The 22366-nt window shown below is 39.6% G+C and overlaps 1 protein-coding gene across 1 annotated transcript; it reads left to right on the top strand.

Moving 5' to 3' along the window:
- Positions 1 to 19686: 19686 nt before the first annotated feature.
- Positions 19687 to 21514, top strand: LOC138907402 (uncharacterized). The gene is made up of 4 exons (XM_070197999.1): positions 19687 to 19797; positions 20286 to 20433; positions 20544 to 20883; positions 21025 to 21514. Exons 1-4 carry the CDS (start codon positions 19687 to 19689, stop codon positions 21512 to 21514), a joined length of 1089 nt encoding a protein of 362 aa, XP_070054100.1.
- The last annotated feature ends 852 nt before the right edge of the window (positions 21515 to 22366 follow it).

Raw genomic sequence — 22366 nt, forward strand, 5'->3', positions numbered from 1 at the left:
TATCGAGCATAATAGGCTCTTTAGTTCAACTGTCCGCGAGCTTGATGACAGTCTCAAATCTGCTAGATCCGCCCGAGAAAACCTTTCGGCCGAGGTTATTCAACTAAAAGAAGAACTTAAGTGCCGAGAAACTTCCCTCATTGTTGAAAAAACTTATTCCATGTATAGCATGTGGAGGAAAACCTTGGAAGAGGCCAAAGCTGGTATCATTGATGTTGATGCCAAAATTAATAAGGCCCGAAAGCTTGAGTTGGCTGCAAAAAATGGAATCCCGGCGCAGTCTGATGTTGCTCAAGTATTTTGCGCATGTTGTTTAGTTTGCGCTTTACTATGTGTAGTCTCGGATGCCTTTTCTTCGAATCATTTTGGTTCCAAGTATTATCCCTTTTACGTGAGGGTTTTTATGAATATTTGCACAAGTTTCCCTTTTACATGAGGGTTTCTATGAATATTTGCACAAGTTTGGTTTTTGCATCCTTTTCATATGCGGCTTCGAGCGTATTTTTCCCCGATGGCATTTTGGGTTCTGGGAATTGATTCTTCCGGAACCGATCCTTTAACATGAGGGTTTTTATAAGAGAGAGTCCTCTTATGTTTATGGTGCTCTTGAAGAGGACGTCTCCTATTCATTACGGTACTAACATTTGAAGTACTTGTTTAACTTACAAATGACAAAATCAGCTCATCGCTCAGACAAGAAACAAGATAAAAGCAAAAGGATTTCATTTTTTTCCTTCTATTTTCAGAAATTACATAAGCATTTTGCTATGCAGAAAAGAAATTTCCATTACATATGGATATCTTGTACAACTTGTTTCTACGGGGCTGGATGCGTAGTCCCCAGGCCCGATGATGCATTTATTTTTGGATTTTCATTCCCGGTTGACGTGGCAGTCATTGTTGTTGTATTCTCATATCATTCCCCCCAGTGTTTTAATGCAAAGAATGCAAATTGGAACACTGGAAGTCTTGTATCTTTGAAGGTCCCACCAATGAATTTCTAGGTAATCCTTCACTCGGTAACATATCTTGTTTCCCCTTAGTAATCCATACTATCGAGCGAAAGAATACCTAACAGTCCCCTGGCGGTTTGTGTCCGTGAACGGTCGGGCAACCTCTGTTCGGTAGAAAACTTAACTTCTCGGTGGGAATCTTCGAGTCTAGTTTCTAACGCTTCAAATCATTCGTCATTTGGACACTCCTATAAGAAGTTATGACCAAATTACCAAACGCTGGCAGAATGGAACACTACTGCACCGCCCCATGTGGCGCGCCTGTGGGGATTTCCAGAACACTTTGCAAAATCATTTTTGGGCATATTTGTCACTGCCGCACGCCGCGGTGCGGCTGTGCAATTTTTGGGTTTTTATAACCCGACCCCTATTTCATTTATCTAGCCTAAGGGTTCGTTTTTGGGGGATTTTCTGGTGTTTTAGAGAGAGGGAAGGGCGATTCTAGAGAGAGGAAAGGGAGGACTAAGGATTTCACTACCCTACCTTGAATCAAACCTTGAAATTTCATCAAATGGTTGCTAGGGCTTCAAAGAGGTAAGAATTTCTTTCCCCAATCCTTCAATTTTGAAATTTAACTAGAAATGGGTAATTAGTAAGATAATTCTTGGGTATGTAAGTTGGCTATTTTGCATGCATGTGTTATCAAGGGATGTAAGAAGATTGTTGAGCTAAAAATTTTAAAGAATGGGTTGTGTGATGATGGAATTCTCCATGAAAGGACCTTGAAACCTTAATGCACACCTAGTGTTTGATAAAATGCTCAAATGAGCTAGAACCATGATCATCTTCCTAATATTGGTTTAATTTTTTATATTTCTAAAATAGATTGAAGTTGCTAAGAATTCCAGAATATTTTAGAGTTTAAGGAAGCTCAATTGAGGTATGTTGGCTAAACTCTTCTTTAAGAATTGAACCCCACATCACCCTTGTAAGTTCCAAGATGTTTATCATAAATCGATTATTCCGAATAAGCTTGTGACAAAGATATATGTTCGATTCGTATTTCAAGCGCTCTTATTATGGTGTACTATTAATTGAGGTGTGTACCAACCTATGGAATTAGTATCTACATGGTGTGACTCTAATGACATATTTCATACAAAAGTTATTATGCCAAATTGTGTAGAGATTGTGCTTGGGATTACACATCCACCCGCATTTATTGGGGTGAGACGACATGGCCGCTTTGTATAGGATATTGGTATTGTTGTTACACCACCACCCGCATATACATTGGGGTGAGGCGGTATGGTCGCTTTGTGTAGGATTTTTGGTATTTTTGCTGCACCTCCACCCACCTATATATTGGGGGTGAGGCGGTATGACCGCTTTGTGTAGGTTTTGCCCGCATACATTGGGGTGAGGCGGCGGGGCCGCTTGAGTAGAGTTGTAGTATTTTGCTTGCACCTCCACTCACACACATTAAGGTGAGGCGGCGGGGCCACTTTGTGTAAAGATGGTTACAGAGGATCTCGTCTTACAATTTACATATAATATTGAGAGCTCTTGATAAATTTGCTTTGGTTTAAACTTCTATCTATGTTATTCCATTGTCACCCTAATTCATCATATTCATGTTGTATTTCCAAGTTCTTGATTTGGTTTTTGGTTTTCATACTAGTGCTATTCGACATGTACTAATGTCCTTTTTGCCGGGGGCGCTGCATCTTTAATGGATGCAGGTGGTTCTACTGCGGAGGATATTGACCAGTGATAGCGGTACTCATTCTTCCCAACTGACGTGGTGAGCCCCATCTCATTCCGGGGTTGTGTATCTTTGTTTCGTGTGTATTACTATGTTTTGAGGTATAGCCGGAGCCTTATTGCCGACACTATCATTGTACTCTTTGGTATCTTTAGAGGCTCTATAGACATAGTGTGGGTTGTATATGGGTGTTGAGAATGTTAAACAAGTTGTGTTGTGATTGAATCACTTGTTCCACTTTGAACCATGGAGGTGTGTGTGTGTTTTGAGACTTATTATATAAAGTAATTAATGGTAATGAATTTGGTATTGTCTACATGATCTCCTTGTTGGTTAATTAACAAAGTTATGTATACTCTTTAAGTCATGGGTGAGTTGGGTAGAAAGTATTCAACATGCTTGCTTGATCGGGTTCACTCGGTTGAGCGCCGGTTGCGCTCCCCGAGTTTGGGGCATGACAGTAATATCGCTCCATCCTCTGCTTTTGAGCTGTCATCCTTACATGCGCCAAGTCCATGCATCCCTCGAGAAGTTCCAAGTTGATTAGCATTGCTTTGCCGTTTGATTCTTCGTTTGTCTGAGATTACCTCAAAGTTGGTTCGCCCACTTCAACCGGGATCAGGGCTTCAGCACCGTACATGAGGGAAAAAGGAGTTTCTCATGTACTTGATTTGGTCGTTATTCGGTAGACCCATAGGACTCCGGGCAACTCTTCGGGTCATTTGCCTTTTGCTGCTTTCATCCTTTTCTTGAGGTTTTGAATGATCACTTTGTTTGTTGACTCCGCTTGACCGTTTGCGCTCGGATCATAAGGTGGGGATGTTATTCTCTTTATTTTCAGGTCTTCGAAGAACTTTATAACTTTTGCACCGATAAACTATGGCCCATTGTCGCATGCTATCTTTTTTGGTATTCCAAACCTGCAAATTAAATTTTCCTATAGGAAATCGACCACTTTGCGTTCTCCGATTTTCTAATAAGAACCTGCTTCCACCCATTTAGAAAAATAATCAATCAAAATTAAAAGAAACCTTACCTTTCCGGGAGCCAGTGGCAGTGGTTTGACGATATCTATCCCCTATTTCATGAATGACCATGGGGACAGAACCAAATGTAAGGGTTCTACTGGTTGATGTACTAGTGATGCGTAGCGTTGGCACTTATCACATTTTCATATGAAATCTTTGGCATTTTATTCCATGCGAGGCCAGTAATATCTTATCCGTACCAATTTCAACACCAAAGACTCTACGCCTGAGTGATTGCTGCATATCCCTTCGTGGATTTCTCTCATTGCATAGTCAGCTTCTAACGCTCCTAAACACCAGGCTAGCGGGCCTGGGAAAGATTTTCTATACAATTGGCCTTTCCTGAAGCTATAACGTGCAGCTTTGGTGCGTAACGCCCGTGATGCTTTGGGATCTTCGAGCAATTTTCCATGCTCGAGGTAGTTGATTATTTTGTTCCTCCAGTCCCAGATCAGAGTAGCCGAATTCACCTCATAGTAACAATCAATATCAAGTACTAAGCTCATCAGTTGTACCATTGTTCCGGACTCCGATCCTTTTATTTCCGTCGATGAACCTAAGTTTGCTAATGCATCCTCTTCTGCATTATCCTCTCTCGGGATATGAGTTATTGACCACTCATGGAATCGTGCCAAAAGAGCCTGGACCTTTACCACGTATTGTTGCATATGTTCTTCTTTGGTATCAAAGATCCCGTAAACCTGATTTACCACCAGCTGTGAGTCACCTTTGATTTCTATAACCTCGGAATCAAGTCCCCGGGCCAATTCGAGACCTGCAATCAAAGCTTCATACTCTGCTTCATTGTTAGTTAAAGGGATCCTGCTGAAGGCTTGCCATAACGTTTCCCCCGAAGGCATGATTAAAACTATTCCGAGCCCGGACACTTTTACGTTTGAGGCTACGTCCGTAAATAAGGTCCAAACCCCTGATGCCGATTCCGACACCATTACTGCCTCCTTGGTTGCCAGAGGCAGCATCCCCAGACTAAAATCAGCCAAGACTTGTGATTTAATTGCAGTCCTCGGTTTATATTCTATGTCGAATTCACTCATTTCGATAGCCCATTTGGCCAATCTTCCCGTGAGTTCGAGTTTATGAAGAATCTTATGCAAAGGAAAAGTACTCACCACAACTATTGGGTGGCATTGATAATAGGGCCTCAACTTCCGAGCGGTGACTACGAGAGCTAAAGCCAGTTTTTCCAAATGTGGGTAGCGAGTTTCTGCTCCTGTTAAAATTTTGCTAACATAATAAATAGGGAACTGCGTACCTTCATCCTCCCGAACTAAAACCGCACTTATCGCAACTTCTGAAACCGTGAGGTAGACTAGAAATATTTCACCTTCTTTCGGTTTCGAGAGCAGTGAAGGGCTTGATAAGTACTTCTTCATGTCCCACAAAGCCTGCTGGCACTCAGGCATCCATTCGAAATTGTTCTTCTTTTTGAGCAATGTAAAGAAGCGATGGCATTTTTTTGACGATCGAGAAATGAACCTGCTCAAAGCTGCTAACCTTCCTATGAGTCTTTGAACTTTTTAACGTTTGATAATTGATTTGGGATATTGTCTATGGCCTTGATTTTGTTGGGGTTTACTTCAATTCCCCTTTCTGAGACCAGAAACCCCAGGAACTTACCGGAGCTGACCCCGAACGCGCACTTCTCGGGGTTAAGTTTCATGTTATGCTTCCTCAGGATATCGAATGTTTCTTGAAAATGCTTAAGGTGGTTACCTGCATTCAAAGACTTTACGAGTATATCGTCTATATAAACTTCCATGGTTTTTCCTATTTTCTTTTCAAACATCTTATTTACGAGCTGTTGATAAGTGGCTCCGGCGTTTTTCAATCCGAAAGGCATTACATTGTAACAATATGTACTGAAACTTATTATAAATGAAGTCTTTTCCTGATCTTCCGGGTTCATCTTAATTTGGTTGTACCGTGAATAAGCATCAAGGAAACTCATCAGTTCGTGCCCGGCCGTGGCATCAATCATTTGATCGATATTTGGCAGTGGAAATCAATTTTTTGGGCATGCCTTATTAAGATCTTTATAGTCTACATACATACGAAATTTAATGTTCTTAGGAACTAGTACTACATTGGCTAGCCAGTCTGGATATCTTACTCTCTGACTGAACCGATTTTAAGCAAGCGGGTTACCTCTTCTTTGACGAATTTATTCCTGGCCTCGACAATAGGGCGCTTCTTTTGCCGTACCGGTGGTACGTTGGGATCCAAACTCAGCTTGTGCACATCTATATCCATCGGATACCTGTCATATCCTCGTGCGACCATGCAAAACAATCAACGTTAATTTTAAGTAATTCAATAAAACCGGACCTGAGCTCGGGATGCAGTCCTGTCCCCAAGTGAAATTTTCTTTCTAAGAATTCTTCAAACAATTCCACTTGCTCTATTTCCTCTGCTGTGGATTTTGTTGCGTCCGTTTCTTCCAGAACTTAGGAATATCTCGGCACCTGATATTGTTCTCACGATTCTGCCCCTAGAATAACCTCTTCTAACTCGGGAGTAGGCGCCAGTTCCTGTAATTTCTATGTCGTGCGCTCCTTCCCTTTTCTACTGAAAACTGAGATTGCGTTCATCTCCCTCGCTACCGGTTGGTCACCTCTTATCTGCTTGATTCCTTCGGGCGTCGGAAACTTCAGCAATTGGTGATACGTTGAAGGTTCAACTTTTATCTTGTGGAACCATGGCCTCCCTAAGATGATGTTGTATCCCATATCATCATCCACTACTTCGAAGAAAGTTGTTTTAATTACTCCTTCAGCATTCATGAGCAGCAAAATCTCTCCCCGGTCGTCACGCTCACAAGGTTGAATCTAGTGAGGAGTTTTGTCGCCGGAATAATGCTTCCGGTGAGTTTAGCTTATTCCAATACTCTCCATTATATGATATTAGTCGAACTTTCTGGATCCACTAGAACACGCTTAATTTTAAAATTTAACACATTTAAAGAGATTACTAGTGCGTCGTTGTGTGGTAACAGCAATCCGTCTGCGTCTTTCTCTGTGAAAGTGATATCGTCCTCTCGGAGACTTTTGCTATGAGTTATCGATACTTTAGTCTTCTTTACCAACGAAAAGGTGACCCCGTTAATCTCGTTCCCCCCAAAGATCATGTTGATCGTTTGGCGTAGGGTTTCTTCTCCTACTTTCGAGGATTCTGTGTTGTCTCTGTTGAGACCGTAATTGTTCTTAGCTCGATCACTAAAGAATTCTTGGAGATGACCATTCTTCAATAGCGTTGCCACCTCCTCCCGAAGATGTTGGCAGTCCCCTGTCCGGTCATCGTTCGTCCCGTGGAATTCGCATCATAAATTAGGATCCCTCTGGTTGGAATCGGACCTCATAGGTCTTGGGAATCGTGCTTCTTTAATGTTCCTCATGGCTGATACTAGTTCCACTACACTGACGTTGAAGTTATATTCTGATAACCTGGGGTAAGAAAGATCTCGAGACCCTGACGTTTGTTTATCTTGAAGTGATCTATTGCTTCGACCACGATCAGTCCCCCCATCAACTGTGAACTTGTTTGCTGCTCGGAAAATTCTGCCACGGCCTTTGGTACGCTTGTAGGGTAAAACCTGACCCTCGAAATCCGCCTATCCGTATTGTAGTCATCCTTTGGTTTTTCTCTGTTCTTCTCCCGTCCTTTGGCCGATGATGTAGAACCGACCTGGTCATCCTCGATCCTTATTTTTAACTCGTACTAGTTGTGAACATCTACCCAGATTGTTGCTTGAAACTCAAGTAGGCTCTCCTTCAACTTTCGGGAAGCGTCTGAACCTCTCAAATTCAATCCTTTGGTGAATGCTTCAGCTGCCCATTCATCCAGGACGGCCGGGAGCAACATTCTTTCTTTCTGAAATCATGTAACAAACTCCCGTAATAATTCTGATTCTCCTTGTGCAATTCTAAATATGTCGGCCTTCCGGGCTTGCACCTTTCTAGCCCCGACATGAGCTTTAATGAAAGAATCCGCGAGAATCTTAATGGAATCTATGGAATGCTCGGGCAGTAACGAATACCACGTTAGGGCTCCCCTCGTGAGGGTTTCGCCGAATTTCTTTAGCAACACAGATTTAATTTCGTGAGGAGATAGATCATTTCCTTTCACCGTTGTTGTGTAGGTGGTAATATGTTCCTGTGGGTCTGAAGTTCCATCATACTTTGGAACTTCAACCATTTCGAAAGGCTTCGGGATCAGTACTGATTCCACACTTGGCTTGTACAATAATTGAACATACTTCTTCGAGTTCGGGCCTTTCAATACTGGTGGTGCGCCCGGGATTTGATCCATGCAGCGTTCACTTCCCTCGTGAACCGTAAAAGCTCATCTTTGAATGAATCGTTCTCGTTATTAAGACCTGTTCTGCTCCCCCCAGCCCCATCAGAGCCAACTTTGCCCCTGGGAGTGCTGTTATCGATTCTCAGTGTTGTTTGGTCTACGGGAACAACGGGAGGAATCAGATCGTGCATGTTTGCATTATTCAAAGCACCTGATAGCGCCTGCTTCAGTTCCGTCATAACTTGATCCTGCCGCATGAGATGGCCTAGGATGATTGCATGTTGCTCTTGCAGGATCCTCACAGCATCCGCTACTTGCTCCTCGTCAACATCATCGGGAGTTCTTTCCCGAACCTGTCGAGGGTACCGTCTGTCATGCACCGGCGTGGCGTCATTCCCTTAATTGCGGGTGTCACTGATTGAGTCCTCGAAATGAGGTTGTTCCTCTTAGATTTCAGGGTTGCGCGCATCGTTAACAGTGTTATCTGCCTTTTTTGTGATTCTTTCTAATACAAAAATAGTCAAAACACGTTAGTAAAAGAGGCAGAGATCAATTTAATTGCACGGCTGTCTAGGCCCCACGGTGGGCGCTAAACTGTTTGCCCGTAAAATGGTACAGTTAAATTTATACGTGATTTCTAGACAAGTGAACTAATTTGATCCTAAAATAATATAATAATCGAAGAAATATACAGTACTTAGCCTTGGAATGTAGATGAAATAGCAAAGATAGTGATTTCGTGAACACAGTTTCCGAACACAGCAATGATGAGACTAAAAGGCAAGAGAGTAAAATTGTATAAAGCTTTGTGTAGAATATAATATATGCTCTTGCCAGAAATTTCATGTCATTTACAATGGTAACTGAGCTCACTATTTATAGCTACGCCTAGGGAAAAGGGTCCTAGAATCATGCCCTCCTTTAATGCCAATTTTGAGTGTCATTGATTGAGATGTAACGTTGAGAATAAATGCCAAATTCTTTGTAACGGACCGTCGCTCTTAATGCTGTAGAATATTCCTTAGTAAATGCTACCGGGCGCAAAACTTTTAATACACCTTTATGAACGTTATCCATTCCGGTGACAAGCGTAGTTGCTGCATTCGGTCCTCAACCATCCTATCTTGGATTCCACATGTCCTCTTTTTGGTCAGCCACGTGTCATATCATATTTTACCCTATACACTTCTCAGGAGCGGATTTAGGAAAAGTTCTATGAATTTAACTAATTTCATTATTCTTGGTCAGAATTGTGCATATGCAAAAAAGATATTTAAAATGTATACCTATATTAAAATCATTACTCATTTCAAACCTACTTATTCTAAATCATGTATTCGTATCTATCCTCCCATACTTGCTTTTTGACCTTTTTCCAGGAAAGGGGAATACAAGCATAAAAAATACAAATAAAAACATCACATGAGCAATGACGATGGGGCTTCGCGAATGTCATGATCCCAATTTTCCTCCGTCGGATGTCGTGATGGTACCTAGTCTCTAAAATTAGGTAAGCCTAACATTTACTAAATAAATAGAAGAATTCAACCATCGAATGATAAATATGAGATAAAAATCTTATACACAATTACAATTCCCAAAACCGGTAGTACAAGTCATAATCTCTACTGAGTTTGCTAGAAAAATCCCTAAATGCAACTGTTCGGGATAGAATTAAGCAGTACAATGAAAATATCAGAATGTGACTCTGAGGCTTGCGAATGCGTTGGCTGGTTTACCTTGAGTTCACAGCTCGACCAGCTAGCTAATAATCAACAACAATCGTGGCACCTGGATCTGCAAAAAAAAATATGCAGAAGCGCAATATGAGTACACCACAGCGATACCCAGTAAGTATCAAGACTAACCTCGGTGGAGTAGTGACGAGGGACAGTCAAGACACCTACCGGACTATACAACCTGAGCAAGTGTGAAGGTGAACTAACAGAGAAAAATAATATTAATATACAACTAAGCAGGATAAGGAATAAAAAATAATACTTGCAACGAGACACCAATAACAACAATGTTAACAGGAAGCAGTCAAGTAATAATGTCGTAGAGTAAGCTGGACACAGTCTAAGTCCGGTGAAATCAAAATAAAGGAAAAACTAACAACAACTCAATAAGAACAACCGTTGTTACACAAGATTTGTTCAAGCATTTCCACGAGGTACCGAACCTCATAATCACAGCTCACGGGTCCCAATTCTTGAACTCTAATCACTTGGCATCTTGTGCCCACATTACAACTCATATCTGCATGGACGACTCACATGCCAATAGAACATTCCTCACACAGAAGGCAAGTAGACAAGAGTACGTATAATGGTTAATGACGTCAGGATTCACCTTTTGAAATCGATATGGGTAATTTAACTACGTGTATGCTTGTGCAAGTATTCTACCACAATTTCATTCAACAAATAGGGGTAGAGACAATGAATGGCACATAAGAAACTATCACCACAAAATGTACAGTGTAATAAAAGCAGCAATGAAGTTTAAAGCACTGACCAACACAACAAGATTAGCTACATAGAACTGAGCAAAAAGTGCATCACGGAGGAAAATAATTAGTAGTATACTAAGGAAAACAACAATCAAAGACAAGTGCACCGAAAATGGGAAATGACAACAAGAGCCCTCCCAAGGTACCGCCTCGTACTCTCAAATCGTAAAATGAATCACAACTTTCCATATATCACCGCGGGAGCCTTTATATTTAGTTTTGAAAATTATTTTCCCGAAATAGCATACCACGTTTTAGCCCACCTTATCACACCACATGGCTTCTAGTAGTTTCACTACTAGCCATGCGTTTCAAGCCCACCTTATCTCATCGCATGCGTTTCAACAACTAGACCTTATACCACCGCATACATATCAATAATAATAACAACACGGAATGATAAATACGAGATAAAAATCTTATACACAATTACAATTTCCAAAACCGGTAGTACAAGTCATAATCTCTACTGAGTTTGCTAGAAAAATCCCTAAATGCAACTGTTCGGGATAGAATTAAGCAGTACAATGAAAATATCAGAATGTGACTCTAAGGCTTGCGAATGCGTTGGCTTGTTTACCTTGAGTCTTCACAGCTCGACCAGCTAGCTAATAATCAATAACAATCGTGGCACCTGGATATGTAAAAAAATATGCAGAAGCATAGTATGAGTATACCACAGCGATACCCAGTAAGTATCAAGACTAACCTCGGTGGAGTAGTGACGAGGGACAGTCAAGACACCTACCGGACTAAACAACCTGAGCAAGTGTGAAGGTGAACTAATAGAGAAAAATAATATTAATATACAACTAAGCAGGATAAGGAATAAAAAATAATACTTGCAACGAGACACCAATAACAACAATGTTAACAAGAAGCAGTCAAGTAATAATGTCGTAGAGTAAGCTGGACACAGTCTAAGTCCGGTGAAATCAAAATAAAGGAAAAACTAACAACAACTCAATAAGAACAACCGTTGTTACACAAGATTTGTTCAAGCATTTCTACGAGGTACCGAACCTCATAATCACAGCTCACGGGTCCCAATTCTTGAACCCTAATCACTTGGCATTTTGTACCCACATTACAACTCATATCTGCACGGACGACTCACATGCCAATAGAACATTCCTCACACAGAAGGCAAGTAGACAAGAGTACGTATAATGGTTAATGACGTAAGGATTCACACTTTTGAAATCGATATGAGTGATTTAACTACGTGTATGCTTGTGCAAGTGTTCTACCACAATTCCATTCAACAAATAGGAGTAGAGACAATGAATGGCACATAAAAAACTATCACCACAAAATGTACAGTGTAATAAAAGCAGCAATGAAGTTTAAAGCACTGACCAACACAAACAAGATTAGCTATATAGAACTGAGCAAAAAGTGCATCACGGAGGAAAACAATTAGTTGTATGCTAAGGAAAACAACAATCAAAGACAAGTGCATAGAAAAGGGGAAATGACAACAAGAGCCCTCCCAAGGTACCGTCTCGTAGTCTTAAATCATAAAATGAATCACAAGTTTCCGTATATCACCGCGAGAGCCTTTATATTTAGTTTTGAAAATTATTTTCCTGAAATAGCATCCCGCGTTTTAGCCCACCTTATCACACCGTAAGGCTTCTAGTAGTTCCCCTACTAGCCACGTGTTTCAAGCCCACCTTATCTCACTGGATGCATTTCAACACCCAGACCTTATACCACCGCATGCGTATCAATAATAACAACAGTACGACAGAAACCTCGTACAACACAATAACTACCGAACGACAGAAACCTCGTGCAAACACAATAACAACAGCACGACAGAAACCTCGTACAAACACAATAATAACTTCATGATAGAAACCTAGTGCAAACAACATAACAATTCTCTCAACAAAACACGTATGCCAAAAACATAACAACTCAAATAAATGACTTTCACAATATATGCCCACATGCCACAACATTTCCTCAAAACAGTTTCAATATCATAACCACACATAGCCCTCGACTCAATAACACTGAATACAACAACAACAACAACAACAACAACAATAACAACGACGACGACAACAACAATAACATGAGAATACGGCAAGTAGAACTCAGTAACTTCAGCATACAAAGAAAATAGATGAACGAACTCACAAAGAAAGACACAACAAGAAATAATGGTACAACATAGCAATAGCTCAACAAGAAATAGATAATATGTAGTAATGATTTCACAAAAGTACAATTCAACGATAAGAGGGATAACATGAATCAATGATTCCAAATAAAGATAAGTTAACAATGATATGTGATAACAAAACTTCATTTAGGGTTGAGCAATTACGAAAGAGATACAACAAATTCAATTAAGGATAAGCAAATTATAGAAAAAGATAATAACAACTTCAACGAATGATAGGCAATTACAGAAAAGATAATAATAACTTCAATCAAGGATAAATAATTACGGAAAGGATAGCATGGCAATAAAAGAGGCAACAACTCCAGTTAAGGCACATAAGAGTTTAATCGACAATAAGGGTAAAGCATGAAGAAATAAATTTTAAATAAGACACGTAAGAGCGAATTTAGTAAATGAGAAATTTAACATGACAAAACAACTTTATATTTAATGGACATAAGAACCTAAGAGCACTAAACGGTCAAATTTTCACAAATAAGTCCGAGCACGTACTCGTCACCTCGCGTACTCGGCCTACACATGATACAATTAGCACCAAGGACTCAAATCATAAGGGGTAGTTTCTCCCACACAAAGTTAGGCAAGATACTTACCTCAAAGAATTTAGACCGATACTCTAAAATGACCTTCTCGAGTGAAACAACCTCCGGACGGCTCAAATCTAGCCAAAATAACTTCAAATCATAAATAAAACTCATAAAAAATAATTCCGGATAATAAAGCTTCAATCTTTAACAAGAACTAAAAAGTCAACCCAAAAATCAACCCTGGGCATGCACCTCGGAACCCGATAAAATTTATAAAACCCGAAATCCCATTCCGATATGAGTTCAACCATACCAAAATTATTAAATTCCGACATAAATTCATCCTTCAAATCTTCATTTTACATTTTTGAAATTTTTTATAAATTTTCTCCAAATTCCAACTTAATTCACTAATTAAATGATGAAAATAGCAATGGATCCATGAAATATAACAAGATTCGAGTAAAGAACACTTATCCCCAATGAGTTGCTTGAAACACCCAAGAAATATCTCCCAAAACCGAGGTCTACAACTCAAAATATATTTAAAATATCAAACTCTCAACATATATGTGTTCTACCTAGTACCCTTTGCATTTGCGAACGGAAAAGCTGCACCTACGGCCTCGCATTTGCGAGAAAAAGTTCACATCTGTGAACTCAACTTACCAAGACAGGATCCGCATCTGCGGAAATAAAGTCGCACTAGCGACATCGCAGAAGCGCCAAAAGAATCGCAGAAGCGAACAACTTCGCATATACGATCGTTGGGCCGCAAAAACGGCCATCGCACCTGCGTGCCAATCTCCGGAGAAGTGAGCTCTCTCCCGGGCCACTATGATCGCAGAAAAGACCAGGCTCACGCAAAAGCGGAGCTGAACCTGCGCTCCAAAATGTCGCAGGTGTGAAGCACCAGAACCAGACTTGTCCCAAAACATGAAAAAGATCCAAAGCTCGTCCGAAACACACCCGGGGCCCCCCGGGACCCCGTCCAAGCATACCAACAAGTTTCATAACATAACGCGGACCTACTCGAGGTCTCAAATCACATCAAACAATGTCAAAACCATAAATCACATCACGAATCGAACTTATGAACTTTCAAATCTTCTAACTTCCAAAACCCGTGTCGAAACATACCAAATCAATTCGGAATGACGTCAAATTTTGCATGCAAGTCTCAAATAACATAACGGATCTAATCCAACTCTCAGAATCGAATTTCGACCCTGATATCACCAAAGTCAACTCTCGGTTAAACCTCTCAACCTTCCAAAACTTTAACTTTCCAATTTTTGCCGAAATGCTTCAAATTACTCTACGGACCTCCAAATCCAAATCTGGATGCACGCTTAAGTCCAAAATCACCATACGAAGCCACTGAAATCATCGAAATGCCATTTCGGAGTCGTCTACACAAAAGTCAAAACTCCAGTCAACTCTTACCGCTTAAGATTCTAAAATAGGAATCCTCCTCCCAAATTGATCCTAAATCATCCGAAAACTGAACTCGGCCATACATGCAAGTTATAACACAAAATATGAAACTGCTCGAGACCTTATGCCACAGAACGGGATGTTAATTCTCAAAATGACCGACCGGGTCGTTACAACGAATAATTCTTGGTTCTAATTGAAAATTTAATTAAAAAATCACATGAAAAATGAAAATGGGGGTTTCACATGAATTATATTATTTTATACCCAACCGGATATTTTCTTAGTTGAAAAATTAAGAAAACTACCCTCTATAGCCCATCAAAATTTTAATAGCCCATATTTTTTTTATTGACACGAAATGGCCCTCCGACCCAAACATATTACATCTAGTAGCCCGAATTGTCTATTTTGTATATATTTTGTATAGTGACAGTCTATTGTATATAAATTGTATAGTGACCGTCTATTTAGTATATTTTTATATAGTAATAGTCTATTTTATATATTTTTGTATAGTGACAGTCTATTTTGTATATTTTTTGTATAGTGACAGTCTAGTTTATATATTTTTTGTATAGTGACAGTTTATTTAGTATATATTTTGTATAGTGACAGTCTATTTTGTATATATTTTGTATAGTGACAGTCTATTATATATAAATTGTGTAGTGGCAGTCTATTTAGTATATATTTTGTATAGTGATACTTGAAAAATTAGATCAATGGACTAAAATGCGCTGATATGCTATATTGTTTTACAGTATATATAAGTTAAATAATGTGTAATCAGATACTCAGAAGCTCAAGTCTGATTTACCACTGTTCTCTTCCAAATTCTAGGCCTCCCTATGCCCCCCAACTACATGTTAGGTTGGGTTGAACGCTAGCTTACTTGCAAATTAACCCGCTATTGTGGGTGTCCAATAGGTAGGATGATATGATGTTAATAAACATGTTAATCAAGTTAAATCAATGAGAAAATTAACCCATTTGTTAGGCTCCCTCCATTACAGCGTCCTCCAGTTTGCCAAGTACACGTTTATGTTTATCACACCTGTTCATTTCCAGATCTAAGGGTTCAATATTTGTTTTAAGTAAAATCACCCCTTAAATCATGGTTAACTAAAAAAATCTTTCTGGATCAGTACCAATTTGGCAATGATAAATCAAGCATCCCAAAAAATTACTAGAAAATTCCTTTTAGTTGGAGAAAATATTTTCTTACCATGAAAATCATACGCTCAAGAGATAAACGGAGTAAGGATGGTTTTGGGCTAGCCCTTGTAATTGGTTTTGGGCTATTAATTGTATGGTTTATTTTGTGGCTACCTATTGCAATTGGTGTTTCCCTGATGGTTACAAATGAAGTTTGCTAAAAAATTGGAGCCTCTTATCTTTTGTATTTGTTTGAGTTATATGTGTTTTGATGATTAATAAAATATGCAATGAACATGTGCTAAGAATCAAGGTCTCACAAGTTGAGTAGGTAACTCCTTTGGACTGATGATATTTTAGGAAAAGATCTCCAGTATATATAACTGTAAAAAAATATACCATATCAGCGCATTTTAGTCCATTGATCTAATTTTTCAAATGTCATTATACAAAATATATATTAAATAGACTGCCACTACACAATTTATATACAATAGACTGTCACTATTCTGATCAACTGAGATATTTAAGTATATTGTGCTAATATTTTTTATTATCTCAGGGACAGCTTGTAGCATATATATCTTGAAAAGATCCTCATGCGGAATTAGAGTCCTACCATATTTAGGACTTAGAGATTCTTGGTTACCAGATTCATTTGATTGACTAACATGTGACTATATATGCTTTTCCTTGGTCTTGCAGGAAAGTGATTCACATACGCCGAAAGCTCGTGCAATGTTGAGAACAAGCAGATTTCAAGCAATACTCTTGAAGTGCTTAATCCCAGTCCACTCTTCGAGTGTGTGAAGAACAACTATAGTACTTGATCTTTGCAATTATGTATGCAACTTGAACCAATCTAGTTCATCTATATTAGGCTATTCAGTTGTAATTTTATCTTCTATTAAAAAGTATATTTGTCTTAGTTATTTTACTTTCACAATTACAAGTTAGAGTGACTTGCAAATGTGAGACAGTCGTGAAGCTGTTAAGAGTCTGGAATTGTGTTAAGTTTAGATTGCAAGAGTTGTAATTTGAATATTTTTGGCTCATTTATTCTAATGGAATTATAAAGTTAAATCCTACGAGATACGTCGTGATTTTTGCACCTTTTGAGCTAGGTAATTTTTCACGTTAAATTTTGTGTCCTTTACGTATTCTTACTTTAGTTTTCAATGCACTTAAAAAAAACTATGTATAAGATCAAGGAATCAGGAAAATTCTAGGAAGCACCCAAATTAACAATTAGTAGCTGAGCAGATTCTCCCATATCAGGCTAATATCTTGAGAGATCATGAAAGATGAGTGTATTACCCGAAATTGATGTAGTATGGTCTACTACTAGACTATCACTGATCAATGGCCAATACTACAATTGGTGAAAGCCATCGATCGAGGATTTCCTAAAAACTGAAGACTATAAACTTTAGATCATAGTCAATTGAGGTCCTCTTGTTCCCACTAAACTTGTTCCCACTAAACAAAATTAGTAGAAAGTGGATGTTCCCAAATAATAAAAAAGAATACAAAAGCCAAGAAATTTTTCATATGCGCCCTTGGTGATGATGAGTACAACAGAATATTTGCATGCTCAAATGCTGAAGAAATTTGATATGCTCTTCAAACAGACTCAGGTGAAGAAGTCACAAATTGAAATGATGATAAGAAACTATGAGTTCTCAGTAAAAGATTTCGAGGCTATTCAGGAAATGATTACAAGGTTCACCATTATCACAAACAAATTTAAGTCACTTGGAAAAGTGTTTATCTTTGAAGAACTTATTAGCAAAGTGTTATGGATCTTTCCTGCTTCATGGGAGATGAAAGTCACTGCTATTCAAGAAGCTAAAAAGTTGGATAAAATCTCATAGAATGAATTGATTAGAAACTGCTATTCAGGCAGTGTACATGGATCCTTTTTTGAAAGGATCATTCCCGTTATTGAGACCGGATCCGCTCTCCCCCAGCTCCGTCGGAGCCAACTTCACCCCTGGGAGTGTTGTTGTCGACCTTCTGCGTGGTTTGATTTGCGGGGACACTGGGAGGAATTGGATCTCGTTTGTTTTCATTATTCGAAGCCCTCGACAGTGCCTGCTTCAACTCCATAATAACATTGTCCTGCCGCGTGAGATGGCCTAGGAGGATCGCCTGTTGCTCTTGCAAGACCCCTACCGTGTCAACGACGTATTCCTCATCAGCATCATCGGGAGTTGCCTCCTGACCCTGTCGAGGATACTGCCTGTCATGCATCGGTGTGGCGTCATTCCCCCTATTATGGATGTCACTGATTGAGTCCTCGAAGTGAGACTGATCTCCTCGAATCTCAGGGTTATGTGCGTTGTTAACGGTAATATCTGCCATTTCTTATGATTTTTTCTAAGACAAAATAATCTAAGAACGTTAGTAAAAAAAAGGCAAGGATCAACTTAATTACACGACTGTCTAGGCCCCACAGTGGGCGCCAAACTGTTTACCCGTAATACAGTATATTTGAATTTATACGTAATTTCTAGACAAGTGAACTAATTTGATCCTGAAATAATAAAATAATTGAAGAATTATACAATACTTAGCCTCAGAATGTAGATGAAATGGCAGAAATGATATTTTCGGGAACAAGATTTTTGGGCAGAACAATGATGAGATCAAAAAGCGAGAAAGTAAAATTATATTAAGCTTTGTATAGAATGTAGTATAAGTTAGCCAAAAAATTTGTGTCCTTTACAATGATAACTGGGTTCACTATTTATAGTTGTATCTAGGGAAGGAGGTCCTAGGATCGTGTCCTCCTTTAATGTCAATTATGAGGGTCATTGATGAAGATGTAACGGTGAACATAAATACCAAATTCTCTGTAACGGGTCGTCGTCCTTAATACTGCAGAATATTCTTTATTAAATTCTACCGGGCGCAGAACATTTAATAAACCTTTGTGAACGTTATCTCTTCCGGTGACAAGCGGAATAGCTGCGTTCGGTCTTCGGCCATCCCCATTTTGGGTTCCCTGTGTCATTCCTTTAGATGACCACGTGTCATATCATATTTTACCATATACAGTTTCCCGGTCTAATTTTCTCCTTTATGCTTGGCTTGATCCGTATTTCATGTAGAGTCCAGAACCCATTTGTGGTTCTTTTTGACAAAAAAAAACGAAAATGTGTGTAAAAAAGAGTTACCTAACTATATATAACGCTCTTTTAAAGAGAGTTATACTTTAACGGACGTTTTGGACGTTAAAGTATAGTGCTCTTTAAAAGAGCGTTATACATATAACGCCTTTCGAAACAGCGCTATATATGTATAACGCAGTTATAAAGAGCGCTATACCTATTTTTCAGCCCCCCCGAGCTAGGCATTGCCTTATTTAAAGGCGTTAGGATTTTACAAAAATCCATTCAGAAATATTCGTAACTCCTGTTAAAATTTTTTTCCTTGTTAAATTCTCAAGCATTTTTTCATAATGTCTGAAGAGCGAAAAGTAAGGGTTTCATTATATTGGGGGAGAGGGGGGGTGAGGTTGTGGTAGCGAATAACACTGTGAACTATAGTTTATCTCCACAGTGTCATGTTAAGTTGTCACTTACAATGGAGTACGATACATTGATATCGTTGTTATGTAAAAAAAATGAGTGTGAGGAAACGTTCGGTGAACCTTAAGTAACCGGAAGATATCCGTATTTCATCACTCCGCAAGGGGTTACTTGTTATGCTGAGTTTAACATCGACGATGATGAAACTTTGAGGGATTTTTTGAGGACTTCGGATGAATACCGGGAATTTCTTGTGATAAAAATGTTGGAAATGTACGTCAAGGTCGAAGACATTCGCAATAATGAGGTTGAACATAGTAGGGATAACCCTCAGTCGTCGGGTGGTTATTCTGGAGCAGTTTTTGCCGGACAGGTTTCGGCTGAAAGAGTTTAGCCTGATTTAAACTTATCAACACAGGCGAATGAGGAGCGAGGAAATAATTTCTCTCCTGCTTTACATAATCCACAAGACGAGTGGTAAACTTTAATTTTCCTTAGTGTTACGATGTATATTTTTGTTGTATTGAATTTGTATTACCACTCATATATTCCACAGGGGGTACCGGCCAGATATGACTTTTACAAGTTATGAACCCACGCCTAGTTAGAATATGCGTAATTTTGGTGTGTTGGATCATGGCGGTCCATTCGGGAGTCATCACCAATAGGATAATGTCCATCAAGGAATGTCAACACATTACGACTTGCAAGTGAAGTGATACAACTATATGGAAAGTATTTATTAATTTGAGTAGGTTATTATTTTGTTGTTTGTGCAGTGAAAACGAGCAAGTTGAACCACCTGTCCTGACTTAATTGCCCGAAGACGACATATTAAATCGGGATCTGGCAGATGCACAGAGTGAGGAAGAGAACAGTGATTATGATAATAATGCCGATGATTCCGGAGATGACACACCCTTCCCTCGTGAGGATGGTGATGAGGAGGAAGAGAATGAAGGACTTGATTTGATGAAGGAGTATGCTCCACCCCCGTTAGACCAAGAGTGTACGAGTCCCAAGTGCCGTTTCATTCAAGGAAGATTCCCTACCTTGATCATTTGCCAAGTATGCCGGATGTGGATGCTCTCACAAGGGATTTTGATGAAATTCGGACAGCAATGTGGGATGATTCTAGACCAACGGTGCTGGCAAAGGGCATGTTTTTTCCTGATAAAGCGCGCCTAAGCAGGGAGGCAAAAATATACAGCATAAAAGAGTGTCGTGAGATGACGGTATGGGAGTCAATTCCGGATGTATACAAGGCTGTTTCCTGCAGATGGTTTACGGGTAGTCATTGGATTCTGCGTGTGAGCAAGAAGAACACAGGTCTATGGAAAGTGGGTAAATATATTCCCACCCACAGATGTGAAATGGACACATTCAATGGGAATCACTACAACTTGGATATTGACTTGATTTCTTTTGTCCTTATTCCACACCTTGAAGCGTCCATAAGGTATAAAATCAAAGAGTGCATTACATCAGTCCACTAGGAATATGGCCATATCATTACCAAAAGAAAGGCATTTCTCGGGCGCAAACGTGCGTTTGAAATTATTTATGGTAACTGGGATAAGTCATTTGCAGCTCTACCCAGGTACATAGCCGCACTGCAACACTTTAACCCCGGGATGGTTGTTGAATGGAAGCTTGAGCGGAGTCCGAGAAGACCAGAATATATATTCAATTACGTGTTCTGGGCATTTAAACCAGCAATTGATGGTTTTTTGCATTGCCGACCGGTAATATCCATAAACAACACTCATGTCTATGGAAAGTATGATATCAAGTTGTTGATCGTCGTTGCAGTAGATGCTAATGGACAAATATTTCCTCTAGCTTTTGCTATTTATGCCAATGAAAGCCAAGAGACGTGGACGCTGTTTTTGAATCATTTGAAAGAGCATGTTGTCAAACAGCGTTCCAGTATTTGTCTAATATCTGATCGGCATGGTGGTATCTTAAGTTCTGTAGAGAATTGGCCTGCATGGCAAGAACCTTATGCCTACCACTGTTACTGTGTGAGGCACCTGAAGGCCAATTTTCATAAGGCACATCCCAACAAGAATCTGCATGATTTGATGTGAATGGCAGCAACATACCACCAAGAGCATAAATTCCGGAGGCACATGGAATCTATCAGGCAGGAAGACGAGAGAGCCTATCGTTGGTTGATGCGATATGAGCTTGACATGTGGACTTTGCATGTGGATGGTGGAAGAAGATGGGGAATTCTGACTACAAATGTGTCAGAGTCTTTCAACGGGTTATTGAAGTCGGCAAGAGGATTGCCTGTCACTACCATGGTGCACATGTCGTTCAAGCATATGGCAGAGAGGTTTGTTGAAAGGGCTGCAGCTGCAACATCATTGATGGAAAGAGGTGTTAAATTTATACCACTGCCGATGAAGAGATTTGAGAAATACAAGCGGCGTGCACATTGGCATTTATTTTTACAGTATGATCAGGACAGAAATATTTTTGAAGTTTGCACCGCTATCCATCAAAACCGGGGGAATAATGTACATACCATAAATGAATCTACAAGGTTATGCTCTTGTGGGAAATGGTCCATCTACCACATGACATTCTCACATGCCAATAGGTACTTTCAACATGTTGGTTTAGGGCCAACCAGCTACGTTGATAAACAATATAGTGTTGCTGCATACTTAAACACCTATAGTGGCCAGTGGGTGCTGAGCATTATTGACCGTCGGAACCATTTAAAATGGTGTGTAACAAGGAGTTTTTGTGTCGAATACAGGTGCAGAAGAGAACGCGTATTCAGAACCAAATGGATGTTAGCGATACCATTTATGCGCGCAAATGTGGTATATGCTCGCAAACAGGACATGACCGTCGAAAATGTCCTTCGGCTGGTTTGGGTGGCGGTGGTAATCCATCTCCTGGTGGGAGTTCTTCTAATGTACCCAAAT

The sequence above is a fragment of the Nicotiana tomentosiformis genome, chromosome 3 (assembly GCF_000390325.3).
Source record: "Nicotiana tomentosiformis chromosome 3, ASM39032v3, whole genome shotgun sequence".
NCBI classification, from domain to species: domain Eukaryota; kingdom Viridiplantae; phylum Streptophyta; class Magnoliopsida; order Solanales; family Solanaceae; genus Nicotiana; species Nicotiana tomentosiformis.